The 14,758-nt window shown below is 35.3% G+C and overlaps 1 protein-coding gene across 2 annotated transcripts in view; it reads left to right on the top strand.

Moving 5' to 3' along the window:
- LOC145690725 (uncharacterized) overlaps nt 1–14,758 on the top strand; it is a 123,019-nt gene that overhangs the window by 24,106 nt on the left and 84,155 nt on the right. The window contains exons 3-5 of one of the 2 annotated variants that reach the window (XM_081765901.1): nt 2,099–2,311; nt 8,385–8,578; nt 12,430–12,600. In XM_081765901.1, coding sequence (XP_081622027.1) covers nt 2,099–2,311; nt 8,385–8,578; nt 12,430–12,600 — 578 coding nt within the window. The remainder of the gene's footprint in view (nt 1–2,098; nt 2,312–8,384; nt 8,579–12,429; nt 12,601–14,758) is intronic. The other variant, XM_081765902.1, reaches the window with a different exon arrangement.

Here is a 14,758-nt window from a genome sequence, read left to right as displayed (position 1 = left end):
GTTATATTCCGATTACTCTATGTTTCAACAAACTGCAAATATTTTATAAAGATTTTGGAAAAGTATGGCCGATGTGCTGAATCTAATGTTTCCGCCATTCTAAACAGCAGCTTGCAGTGATAATCAGAGTTTAAAACTATATTACCATTGCAAAGACATATCCATGTAAATGTCACTTAAGCCATTCATATCGCAATTTCAAGATTCAGTTATTTCAAACGGGTCGATTTATCGACCATCAGATCTCAAGAGGATATGAACAAAATATACAGTTTTTAACCGTTTATTACACCTATGTTATGTGGGTTATCTAATAATCTAGGGTTTACATATGTTATAATCCAATTTAATGGATACATTAATGAACTAATGATGTATTATCTGAACTTGTGGGCAGATGATTATCAAAGCAAGATGATAGAAATCCAGCTGCTTACCATGTTCAAAAATTCATTTCAGACTGTTCAATTGTTTTGTTGTAAAAGGCGTGGATGTATAGCGTGGATTTCACTTATAAGCGTTTTGAAAAAAAAAAAAAAAAAAAAAAAAAACAAGATTTTTCACAAATTTGGGCTGTAATTTCTCTTAAGGCTTCCCAATGTAATCTAATGCTGAAGGTTTAAATCAGTCATGGGAAAAGGATCTAATTTATTTTTGTTTAAGTGCCACTGTATCTTTGATGAAAATTAGTCATTTTCATAAAGTATGGCTTGTGCTTTCTTTGAACCTTCCCAGTGAAATCTATTCGGTGGGATTGAACTCGCAGAAAATTAACATAAATACATTAAAAAAATAAATACATTTTTTTTTTTTTTTTTTTTTATGAAACAGAGTGCATTAACTTTTCTACCGTTAAAAATTATTAGCATGATTTAGAATTGAAATCGATCAAGAGTAACGTGGTGAAACTTTCAATTTATAAGCACGGTCATTCATTTCTACAATGCACTGTACCACTAGTACTTCTAACCTACATTTAATTTTTAGTTTCGCATACTCTTACAATTCTTGCATTACATAATTAGACTAGCTTTTGGCTAGCTGGGAGCTCCGACCCCAGATCCCAGAATTTGCTCGGCCTACGGCCTCGCACCTCTTACACCCACAATTCTACCAAATTTCAAGTTTCTTTCTGTATTTCAACTACCTAAAAATAAGATTTTGTATCTCAAGAAAATGCCCATTTAAATAACATATAGATTTTTCATTTTCCCTTTAGACACCCCCCCCCCCCTAAGAACTAAAAATATTCACTTATATCCCGTGCATTACACCTGGAAGGATACAATTGTGCTAGATTTCATCATACTAACCCTGCCGGAAGTGCCTAAGAATTTTGGAGTGTAGATGTCCCATATAAATAACATGGGAAAGATTTTTCAGTTCCCCATAAAAGCACTCTAAAGTTAGAAATTTTTAATTTTTGTGATTATTTAGATGACGCTAACGAAAACGTGCAAGCAAACCGAATTTCAAGTTTTTAATCCAATTCCAAGTACCTAAAATATGAGATTATAGGTTAAAAAAAATAATTAAAAAAATAACATGGGGAATTTCTTCATCCCTTTTAGACCCTCAGAAAATTAAAAATATTGACTTTTGGCAATTTTTCTATGGGTTAGTCCGAAAAAATTACAATCATGCCAAATTTAATCATTGTAGCCATATACGAAGTGCCCATTAATTTTGGGGTGTAAAAGGTGTCCTTTATAAATAACATGGGAACGATTTTTCAGTTCCCCATAAAACCACTCTAAATTTGAAAAGTTTTATTTTTAGTGCTTCGCTTAGGTAATGTTAACGAAAGCGCACAAGCATACAGAATTTAAAGGTTTTTTTTTTTTCAGTTGCAAGTACCTAAAATATCAGATTATAGTTAAAAAAAAAAGTCATTTAAATAACATGGGGCGTTTCTTCATCCCCATTTTAGACCCCCTGAAAATTAAACACATTCACTTTTGGCAATTATTCTGTGGGTTAGACCCAAAAAGCTTTAAGCTTTATTTAACATGAACCGGAAGTGCCCGTTATTTTATATCAGTTCATGTAGTTTTATATATAGTTCGAAAATTGATTGGATGATTTTGTATCTTTTCAGTGCTTTTTCTCAAGAAGCATCACAAACGTGCCAAATGACAACACAGAGTAAGAACCAGCCACCGCAGGAAGCCATATCAGAGAAAATGGGGACCAAAACGGTGAACGATATAAATTACAATAGATTCGCTGAGTTTGGAATTAGTATCAAAGAAGAAAACTCAAGTGAGGAGAAAGCGGATGAAGATCCATTTTTAAATATTGAAAGTCAAAGGTTCGTATCTTCTTCTTCTTCTTTATTATTATTATTATTATTATTATTATTATTATTATTATTATTATTATTATTATTATTATTATTATTATTATTATTATTATTATTATTATTACAGTGAAACCTCTACTAACGGACACCTCTGTAAAGCGGACACCTCCCGTAACGGACATATTTTGTAATCCCCAAACACTGTAATAGGAAAAAAACATATTGGCAAACCTCTCTAAAGCGGACACTCTCTAGTACGGACACGGACAGTCTTTTCTGTCTTTTATAGGTATTATTTACCTCCGTATTACGGACACTTTCTCTAGAAACAAGTTGAAAAGTTCAGTAAAAATACATTTTTAGTAATTCATACATGTGTCACCAAGGGAGCATTATGACAGCACTTTGCCTTCTCAACTGTCTGCTTGCAAGCCAGACGAAGCGCCTATGTTTAACAACACTCTCATGATTTTTGCTTGCATCCCACTCCCACCCAAGCTGTTTTAGACACAAAAGTGATTGATAATTGTCCGCCGTTTGGAATGACATGTTATTCTACTGTCCCAATGGAATCTCTAACCAAGCAAAGTTTGGTATTTTTTGCCCGCGGGCACGCATATTGTCCCCAAAAAAAGACACTACTGGTCTGTAATTAACCACAAATTAAAGCGACATACTAAAACGCAGTAAAGTGATAAGTGTAAAGTGCAGAGAACTATAACATCTTATTTCCATGTTATCCCTCGAACATAGAGTATTGGATGGCGGAGGATAATGCGGGTACAGTAACATTTTGGCAACATTCGTAAATATATGGTTCATCCAAAAAATATTTGTTTCGAATTGCATATTACCTTATTTACTCATTTACTTAAGAAAATATTGAAACCTCCCTAAGGCGGACACCTCTCTGTAGCGGACAATTTTTTTATTCCCCACGGCTGTCCGCTTTAGAGAGGTTTCACTGTATTATTATTATTATACTTCCAAAGTATGCTATGCATAAGTGTCAAAAGTCTTATAGAACGGCAAGGTCCGCCTGTCGACAGTTATCAGAGCTAAAACGGTAAGATATATCGAGATGAGGTGTTTTGCAATCCATTCAGCATCCCAAGAATAGGTTCCATCTCCTCTATTCAAACCGGATGTGGTAGAAATGAACCATATCCGGTTTCAACGTTTACCGTTTAGAACAGTAACAGATTTTTTTTTTTTTTTTCAGTCGATTATTCAGCGTCTGAAGAGAATATATAATTTACCTTCAGAAAACAAAACCACTTGGCATAACGCCTACTCCAGCGCCATCTGCTAGCGGCCAGTTGAACTACGTTCAGGCGAGCGCGCTGTGACACCTTGTTCCTAACAGGCGCATTAGGAGCTTTCTAGATCTAGTGGCTGTCACGTCTTGTTTTCACGTGACGACTCAGTTTTGCCTCAGGACGCTGGGTGGGACCGGAAATCGAACCCGGGACCACGCGGACATGAATCCAGCGCTTTAACCAGTAGACTACAGTGTTCACCTACAGTAGTCTACGAAAACCGAAGCGGTTGAAATTTACTAGTACTTCCATTTTTCAATACTGATTTTTCTTAAGAGTCTTCATCCCGGCGAAATTAAAATACCGCTAATTTTACAGTAATTATGTGATATCTTCAAATAGATAAAAGATAATTGAAATATGGAACAAGAGCGCCCTAGACAATATTATTTTGCGTGAGGTACCGTTATCACAAGTCACCTGGTGACTTTCCGTTTTCAGCTGTTTAGAAACGCGAAATTAAATGCCGATTTTCAAAATAGCTCGAAATCGAAAGCAGATAAGTGAGTCGTGATAACGGTTTCTTATGTAAAATATTATTGTCTAGGGCGCTCTTGTTCCACATTTCGATTATCTTTTATCTATTTGAAGATATCACATAATTACTGTAAAATTAGCGGTATTTTAATTTCGCCGGGATGAAGACTCTTAAAGAGTAAAAACGGAAAAATGGATTTCGAGAAGCTGTTTCTCTCAGTCGATTTATCGTCCCAAAAAAATAGGTTCTATTCAAACTGGAAGTCGTAGGAATCAACCTGTCCAGTCTCAAAATTTATCGCCATAGAACAAAAATGATAAATGAGAGAAACTGTTTACTGCTATCGATTCAGTGTATCGTCTCAAGAGAACACACCACCCACCATCCACAAAAATGTACCAAAGCTGGAAGTGGTTGAAATTTAATACTATTTCCGGTTTCAAGACTTACTTTCAAAGAGAAAAGAAAACGGTTAGAGATGTCTCGAAAATCTTAAAAGTAGTTCACAGCAAACCAAAACAACATGATACGTAATCAAATGCAGTTGAGTTCATTATTCTAGTCGCTGCTTTAACTTAGATTTTAGGGGAATTGTTATTCTGGCAACATTGTAATTTCTATGGATCGCAACACTGAACATTCTTCAGGTTCATATTTGCTGTTGTACAATAACATTATCTATGATTGTTGTAAGTTGTATTTTATTACCTCCTTTCACTTATGAATAAACAAGCAAAATTAAAATGGTAAATTTTGTATTATTTTTAGTAAGGTAGGCTCTTAAGTCTGTTGTTGTTTAATGACGACAATAAGTGAGTCCGAGTACATGTATTTACGTCTTATATCTTGTTTCATATCGAGGACAAAATTTGTTATATTATCTGGCAGTAGCTATAAATTAGAAAAAGAAGAAATGTTATAAAAATGTCGTGAGTAATCTTGATTTGCAGTTGGACGTAAATTTTGTTTACTCGTCGTTAGGACTGGAATCCTTTGCTATGGTAAGTTTTCCTTACCAAAGATTTTTTTTTTTTTTAAATAAATAAATGTCAACATATAATGCAGCAAGACGTCATATAATATAGAAATATATTGAATTGCTATGAAGAAATTAATAATAATTTTGAAGTATGTGAATAATCGTAGTGAATGTAAATATTTTTTTTTAAATAGTGTGTAATCATTGATCACTCATTGTAGTAAGTAGCAATCATATTTTATGTATGAGTTATACTACGATAAATCTTTAAATAAGTAAACAGTCGAACTGTGGCGTTATACGAGTAATATTAAAACTTTTTCTTCCTAATTTTCTCTTTTTGTACATCTCTTTGGGAAATATCACTCTTACTCATACTTGTATCTGTCAGGTGTTAATGATTGCGTACTGTAGTAAAACTGAGAGTTAAATCAGACATACATTTTTTGTTACTAGAATGGTTACCCATGTTAGATTGGTTTAAATGGAGTAGCTAGAGAAGTAATGCTTGGAAAGAGACAGCAATTATTCCAGTAGACATAATGATTAGTACAGCAACTCGACGTTAATTCCTGCTCAGGGGTACAGCATTCTCCTGGTGCATAGGGTCCTTGCTTCGATCCCAGCTCTTGCCAAGTGAACTTTGTGGTGGACAAACATCCTGTGCGTGGATTTGCTCAAGGTACTCCCGTCTCCTTCCACTTCCTTCATTCCATCATTTCATTCATTTCTCATCATCAACGTTTCCTGTAGCCTAGCCGGCATAAGCGTGGGACGTAAAAGTTAAAAAATTTCATTTCATTTCTTTTCGACGTTAATTCCCCAGGTGTTGTTAGAATAACTTAACGGCTGGAATACTGGGAAATCAACGGGAAACTACTACGCTTTTTCACTACGTACTGAATATGTACAGTAAAAGTACTTTCAGTGGTCTCTTGCATGGTAAAATATTCCGGAACTGAAATAACTTCCATTCGGAGGGAAAAAATAAAGCCAAGTTTTTGCGTCGATTCATAACCACTGATGAAGCATCGGTCTATTACTTCACACCTGAGACGAAGGAATAATCAAAACAGTGAAAGGGGACTGAAAGGAAGAATCGGCTCCAAAGAAGGCAAAGACAGTTCCATCTGCTGGCAAGGTCATGGCGCCAGTTTTTTTTTTTTTTTTTTTTTTTTTTTAATGCACGTGGGATAATTTTCATTGATTATCTTCGAAAAGGAAAAATAGTCAACAGCGAGTATTATACAAATTTATTGCAACATTTGAGTGATGAATTAAGAAAAAAGTACCACATTTGGCGTAAAAGAAAGTGTTCCTTCATGACGAAAGTGAAAGTAGTCATCATTATGTCTACAGGAATAATTACTGTCTCTTTCCAAGCATTACTTCTCTAGCTACTCCATTTAAACCAATCTAACATGGATAACCCTTCTAGTAACAAAAAATGTATGTCTGATTTAACTCTCAGTTTTACTACAGTACGCAATCATAACACCTGACAGATAAATGTATGAGTAAGAGTGATATTTCCCACAGAGATGTACCACCAGTTCACACATCCGTTATCGCAATGGCCCAAATCAATAATTTAACATTCGAATTGCTTCCTTAGGCACCCTATTGGCCAGTTATAGCCCCTCAGATTACTGTCTCTTTCCAAACTTGAAAAAAAAAAAAAAAAAAAAAAAAATCGGTTTTCAAAGACTGGGCAACAACGGAAAAGTGGAGTCTGCGATTAATTGCCTGTTTTGAAGAGCTCGACGGTTCACATTATAAACAGGATATCGCAGCTATTGAATATTGCTGGGAAAAGTATATGGAGCTAAAAGGAGACTATGTTGAGAAATAAATCTGTGGCTTGGATCTAAAAGTGCCAATGTCACTTTTTGGCAAAAACGAAATGTTTTTCAATTTTAACGCCTATAAATGGATATTTTCTTGTGCAAGAAAGGCAAATGTTAATATGAATGAGATATATTCCAAACTATTTCGTGTTATTTGCTCTTCTTGCACAAGGGAACATCCGTTTGAAGGCGTTAAAATTGAAGAATATCTAATTTTTGCCAAAAAGTGACATTGGCCCATTTAGACCCAAGCCACAGAAATATAATTTTTTCCAAAGAGTGCGGCCATCAAAGCATTAGCCTTTAGCCCCAATTTTATCTCCCCATGAATTTGCTCGAACTTAAGTGCAAGCGAGAGCGTCGATGCATAAAACACGACTCTGAAGGAACCAGAGTGGTCAGATGCACCGTTTCTGTGTTATCGCATTCCAAAGTGTGGAATGCCACGAGATGGCGCCAGTATCGAGGCGCAGCTGCGAGATAGTCTCTTAACGCCTCGAAGTTATTTGTATAAAGTGGGAATCTATCACGTTATAGTGGTCATAGATATAATTCCGTATCGTATTAAACTCGTTGATCAAGCTCGTTGTTGCGAGTCTGAAGCACGTAGAGTAGGATGTTATTCATACATGGCCACCATTATTTGATCCTTCTCTTGCGGCCATAACTATGAGTTTGTTGTGTCCGGTCATCGATAGTCCAACGTTTCTCTTCGCATTGAAAATGCTTCCGATGATGAGGATGTTTGTGAATGAGTTTCATAAACTGAAGTGCCACGTGGATCTCAACCTCGATGCTGGTGCCATCTCGTGGCATCCCACACTTTTGGAACGCGGTATCTCAGGAACGGTGCATCTGACCACTCTGGTTCCTTCACAGTCGTGTTTTACGCATCGGGATCTATCGATTGCAATCACGTTCGGGCAAATTTATGGGGAGACGAAATTGGGGCTAAGCCTGGACGTACTCTTTTTTTTTTTTTTTTTTTTTTTCTTTATTAGGTCGGATACTTTTAGGACTAGCCTCGTATAATGATCAATATTAAAACCGGAAATAGCTCATTTCTACCACTTCCGCTGGATGGATCTCCTCCATTAACAAACTCAATTCGTAACTTTTGACCTTCTGCCTCCTGACCAAAATTGACGGTGATTCATCATATTATTCTTGATATTGTTTGTCTCCAGGACGGACGGACACACAGACATACAGGGTAACATATAAAGGTATTTTGGTTAATCAAATTCCTTAAAACAACCAAGGAATACGAGATTGCCCATCACAAACGTATTTGTATTGAGATTGAACTTGGACTTTTCGCGCCAGACGTGAGAACACTCTTAATCACCTTATCGAATGTGTCACAGCTTCGTCTGATTTAGAAGGATGATTTTACAAAATGTCTGTGCTAGTATCCTTGTTAATATTTTAAATTTATATATGTTCATTGTATTTCTAGTTCTTATCATGAATCTTCATGGTTGGATGAAGGTCCTATTCCAAGTCCACAGGAACAAGATTCTAGTGTAGAAGAGGTCGGTTCCGATGGTTCTGTTGTCAAAACTAGTACAGACGGCACAAAAGATAGTAATAAAGAATCTTCAGACTCCCCGAAGATCTCATTGCCACAAAAGGAGGCTGAAGACACCAAAGGTATGTCTTGTTATATTTGTAGTATTTTTTATTAAAAATACAGCTTAAGAATTGAAGTATCATATAACCATTTTAAAAGTTATAAGTATAGTACGTACTTGGTTTAATTGCGTCTGTAAGAGTTTTCATGAACTGTTTCAGCCACTTATTGCGCGTCCATTTTCAATATATTAGTCACTTTTTCACATTCATAACAGAAATGTTCAGGAGGTCAGATGAGAAGTTTTCAGTTTTCAGGTTTTTTTTTTTTTTTTTTTTTTTTAAATCAAGATCTAGTAATTCTTTGAATCGCCTTCAGTCTGCAGCTTGACATATAAATAAATAAATAACTTTAAATAACTAACTGACTGACCGACACAATGAATGAATAAATAAATAAGTACATGAATAAATATTTAACTAAAAATAATGACTGATTAGAAAAACAGTCTAATCGTAAATTTGGTCTGCACAGAACTGGTTTACGTGAATAGGAAACGACCTTGCGTCCCAATGTATTAAAATAGTTTATTACAATAACATCCGTAAGGATCTTGGAGTTTACTTTTGACTTAACTTTCACTGAACATATAAACACTATCACTAAGCAGTCGAAGCGCATTCTAGGACATCTGTACAGATTAACAAAAATACGGAACCTCTCTTCCTTAGTAACGTTCTACAAGGCAATAATTTCTCTTAAAATGGAATATTGTTCACTTATCTGCACAATGGAAGCTCCTACAAACCTATCCCGGCTAAATTCAGTTCTAAACTTCTTCCGTCCAGTTATACGTTTTAGAGTACCTCGCGCACGTGCGATGACAAAAACACGAACGGTTACAAACGCTAAATATTCAACTACCTGACACTCGTCATAAAGTCACTGATCTAAAAAATATTTCTACAAACTCACACATTACCAATTCAGATCTGAAACGTTGTTCTCGGAATTGTATTTCCGAGTTCCATTCAGATAAACACATAACACGCATCTTTTCCATATTGTTCACCGTTGTCTGTTGTACAGACTTCCTAAATTATCCAACGAAATGTCACATATATCCGTAGATTTATTTAATTCTAAAACTGCATATAACTCTACACTACGTCATTTTACATTTTAGTGGATAAACTTCAGTCAGTATTGTCAATTTTTCTTATTAATACTTAGGTGTTTTATTATTATTATTATTATTATTATTATTATTATTATTATTATTATTATTATTATTATTCCTTCCTTCTTCAATGTTTTGTGTTGTGTTAGGTGTATATTTATCTTCATATAATCAAGAAGTTGTGCCTGAGTAAACTTCACACCGTATAAAGATTTGTTAAATCTCCAGTACTTTAATCAGAATATCTCTGCAAAAATTTCTCTTCAAAAATGAATTAGATATGAAGAGATAAGTTTTTCAGTTTTTAGAACCTTTACACCGAAAGTAGAAAAATGTTTTTATTAAGTGATTAGATCTTTATGTGAGTGGCTTACTTGTTGGAAAAGATCATAGAAGAAGAAGCTGAAACAGTTGAAACACATTTAAACCAAAGACTTAGTACTTTAAAAAATACATTTAGATAAAACTCAGTTACTTTCACTAATAAGCATGATATAACTAATCAGTTAATGAAAATTATATAAAACAATTTAAATAAGTGTATTATGATCATTGTTGTTAGAATTTAAGGAATGTCTTTTAGGGAATTCAAAATCTTCCACCTGAAAGTTCTCTGTGCAGATTAAACAATTGCAAATGATCATAAATAGTTAGTTAATTCATGTACAACCTTCTGTATGAGTAGTTTGTAATTTTCAATAAATTATTTCGAAGTACAATTGAAAGGAGCTGGCCTTCTATCTCTTACCTGTTCCTTACTAGCTTCACTAGCTATGGTAGGGGAGTGTGCTAGATCATGTGTTTATACAGAATACTCCATACGCAACGAACCGTATTTTAACTATTTCGTGTAGTTTTCTTTTTCTTTTTTTCTCTTTCGTTGTCAATGACCTTTCTTGATCAACGTTGTATATTGAAAATAATTCGGGGAAATGGGAAAGGGAGAGAAACATGTTAGGAAAAAAAAAAAAAAACAGTTGAGTATGCTCCAAGAGCATTGCCAGAACGAACTTGAAAAGAATTAATTTTTCTTATTAACTTTTATAAGCTTTATACGTATTGTTCTATACATGCCCGTATTTAGGGAAGTGCTGTTCTGTGCTCGAGCACAGGGCGGCAAAATTTTGGAATTCGTTTCAAGATTCACAATAAGTAATATTTAAAACTAGCAACTCGCAGAGTCTCGCGTATGAGCGAGAAAATATTTTAATTTGTTTAATTCGCTCTAATTACAGTAGTTACTAATTAGTTAGCATATCTGATTATTTTTAAAAAGTCACCCTTCCCACCCCCACCCTAAGGAGTGAGGATGAACTTGAACGTCATGAAAACCCGGCAGTTACCTTCTTATTTTCGACGTCGAAATCGCTTTTCTCTTACCTATAACAATCACTATTAATAACTCTAATATACCGTTAAACTGAGCGACCCCAAAAACTATGAATTCAATTCTAATATTGGTCGTTTTCAGGGGGCGGAAAATTTTATGCGGGGGCGGAAAATCATCTAGAGCACAGGGGCGGACAATACGGATCTGGTTCTATGTACTTTATTAGTATACTCATTAAAGAATTCTTGTAACATATCTATCCATTTATAATTTCATTGAGTACAAAATTTTCTCCACATTTTATTGTTTAAGACTTCTGTTAAAACGTTCTTCGATATGTTATTTTACGAAGACAACAAACATTACAAATGGATTTAGCAGATATGCAAAATATTGCGAAGTATAATAATAATTACAAATGTACATTATGTTCTGTTGGTATTTTTTCACGATACGGATATTGTGTTCCGTTAAAAACAAAGAAAGATCCTCAAATTGTAAAAGCAATATCATTTTTTTTTTTTAAATTAAGTTGCCCGTGTTTAACATACAAACAGATTTAGGAGGTGAATTTTATAATCAGCATGTAAAATGCTGTTTAAAGAATATGAAGTTAATCATTATAGTACTCAAAATGGAGGGCTTAACATTGAAACATTCGCAAAACATCTCTCTATGACTTAGTGTTCCCGAGATATGGCTCCTTAAATCTCACTAAATCCGAACTTTTCAGGCCAATATCTGGGGAACGGTGGCCAGTTCGCCAGTGGCCACCGATTACTGTTTGGTATCAAGATGTTCACTATTCTCTTAGGTTTGATAAACACCAATGTCATCTCTCTATGACTTACGGTTCCCGAGATATGGCTCCTTAAATCTCCCGAAATCGGAACTTTTTTGTTCAATATCTCCGGAACGGTAAGAGTGACGCGTAAAATTCCATCACTTTCTCAGATAATTTTTGAATGGAATGGAGGACTCAAAATTGAAAGATTCGCAAATAACAGATACCACACACACACACACACGGAGAGAGAGAGACAGACAGACATAGAGACTTCAGTAACGAACTTTTCGTTCTTTGAACAAAACACGGACCCTTATTACAAGAATTTAAAAATGTAATTTTAAGATTTTTTTTTTTTTTTTTTTTTTGAGGGGGACAGTCTGACACATCTGTATTCACCAATGATCTGTGTCTCCAATATATTAATTGCCTTCTCCAATGAATACCATCCATTCCAGATCCCAAATTGCAAACCCATTTGTTACAATATAAAGCATTTGGCTATCGTACCCCTGCTCTATTTTCATGTTATAATATTTACTGAAAGAATGGAATCAATTAAGTAGTATTATGAAAAAGTGCATTTTTGTGTGCGTGTGTAGTCACACATGTTGATCTTTCTCATCATCTGTAGTCAAGAAAAAATCGGTAAAAGAAGAAGCATCGACCAAAGACTCTTGTAGTGAAAATTCAGCAGCATCTCATATTTCACCGGTGCCAACACTTCTAAGGATAGACGACGTTGATGATTTTTTGAAAAAGCGCTTGGAGAATAAGGAAACCGTAGAAACAGAACTTTCTACAGGTACAACACGTTATTTCTAACTGCTGTAATTAATTTTTGCGGAAAAACCAATGTAACATGGAAGGTGAACTTACCATTTTATTTTTTCTGGACACTCACATTCAATAAGATATTCACAAATATTCGACGCGGGCCCCTTGTGTCAGAAAGGCTATCACCTCTATCCTTGCTTCATAGCTTTCAACAATAGTCTAGTGGTTAGTACGGGCACCTTTCGTGCCCATTCTCCAGAGTTAGATTCCTGGTGGGAGAGGCTTGAAATGTGGACGCGTTACGGTGGTTCGGAAACTAGAGGTTCACGCCTCATATAGCCTCGGTGCTGAAAAGGAATTGTATACTCCAACCAGCCGACCAATCAATCCATCCTTGCGCGCAAATCGACGCAAAAAGAGCTCTGTTTTAGTTTCTGTGTAATTTTTAGCCTCTTATTATTAAGTATTTTGCCTTTTGCCGGCTCCTGGGACTAATGAGTTTCTTTCTTTCAGTTTTAGATTTAGGTCTGTAAATGTTTCTTCCAATTTTTTCGTCTTTTAAATCCCAATATTTTCTTCTATTTTTCAAATCATCCGTCACTTGTGTTCTTCTTCTTCCTATTCCTCGCTTTCCTTCCGTCTTTCCCTCTATGACGGTACGAAAAAAAAATCTCTTCGCAAGATGTGTCCAGTCCAATTGGCCTTCCTACAAAGGATGTTGGCTAGAAATGTCCTTTTCTCTCCTATCAATTTTAAAACATCTTCGTTTGTTGCTCTGTTTCTTCATTTTATCTTCTCCATCTTCCTCCAACACTACATTTCGAAGCTCTCTAAATATTTTTTCTGAAACTTTCGTAATGCCCAAGTCTGAACCATACAGCCCAATGTTCTATACTGTATATAGCACTTGACCAACTTCTTCCTAAGTCCAGTATTGAGCCTGCTAGTTAAGAGGGATCTTTCCTTGTTGAATGCTTCTTTGGTTATGGCAGTTCTTGACTTGATCTCTTTGGGACAGTAAGCGTCTATTGTCAAAATACTTCCTAGATACTTGAAACTATCGACCTCTTTAAGTTCTCTTTGTTCTACTCTGATCCATAAGGGTGCGTTTCCACGGGATATTCTCGTGACTTTCGACTTTTCGATGTTGATTTCCATTCCATATAGTTTCTCAGTGCCAACTATTTTGTCAGCCATCTCCTGTAGTTCTTTGGTTCTAGCTATAACCATTTGAAATTTATACAGTTTGTGTTGCAGATGCTTGTGTAACTCGCCACAGTGTTGTTTACGGCGGTTTTAATTTTTTTGCTGGCACGATGCATTGACTTCGTTTGGCTTCGTTGAAATGTTGCATGGTTTCCGTCACTCATTGCTCACCGAGCATTTTACCCTTATATCTTCAAACTATTTCACTCCCTTAAGACGTTGACCGAATTTTTTCTGGAAATGTCTCTGATCAATCAACGGTTACCGATAAGGTTTTAGCTTATTCGAACAAATAATAAGCCTTCTCTGTGGCTGATGTAGTTATTTCCGTACCAGCTCCTCCAGCGAGCAACTTTGGTAATGGCGAGTTGCCATTATGTTGCCAGTGCAAAAGGAAATTGGAGAACTCGGAGTGTTTACCCTTCATGTTACGTTGCTATTTCCACGTAACTTTCATTGCTTACATCATTCTAAATTGCGCTGTATTTCTTACAATAAAATTCTTTCAGGAGTGAAGAGAAAGTACACGACAGGTCGCCTTCCAACTGTTAAATGGGATTGTCTTTTACGTCTATGTCTTGAATTTAGCCAAATATTATGAATATTGCTTAAAATATACATTGAAAAGGCAAGGGAAACTGATGTTATCTCTTAGTGATTGGCACTCTTCGATTAACGTTAAAGAAGATTCAGTTATCCAATCCCGAATTCAGTAACAATAGTTTCGGAAATTTGGTAGAAAAAAATGAATCATCATCCTAGGTTTCGCATAGGGATGTGAGAGGAACATCTATATAGGAGGAGAGGTACAGCTTTCATAGATCTGACGAAAAGCAAAAAATCACTAAAAGCATCAATAGAAATGATCAATATACCAGTTGAATTTGTTTAAATACTCAATGTTCTGACGTAAAACTTCTTCGTGATTCATTTTTGTACCGGTTAAAAGTAAAAGCTATCGTATTGTTAGGTTATGAGAG

The sequence above is a fragment of the Thermobia domestica genome, chromosome 7 (assembly GCF_964235325.1).
Source record: "Thermobia domestica chromosome 7, izTheDome1.hap1.1, whole genome shotgun sequence".
Taxonomy (NCBI): Eukaryota; Metazoa; Arthropoda; class Insecta; order Zygentoma; family Lepismatidae; genus Thermobia; species Thermobia domestica.
The sequence above is the reverse complement of the archived record's forward strand: the minus strand, read 5'-3'. Positions and strand labels throughout refer to the sequence as shown.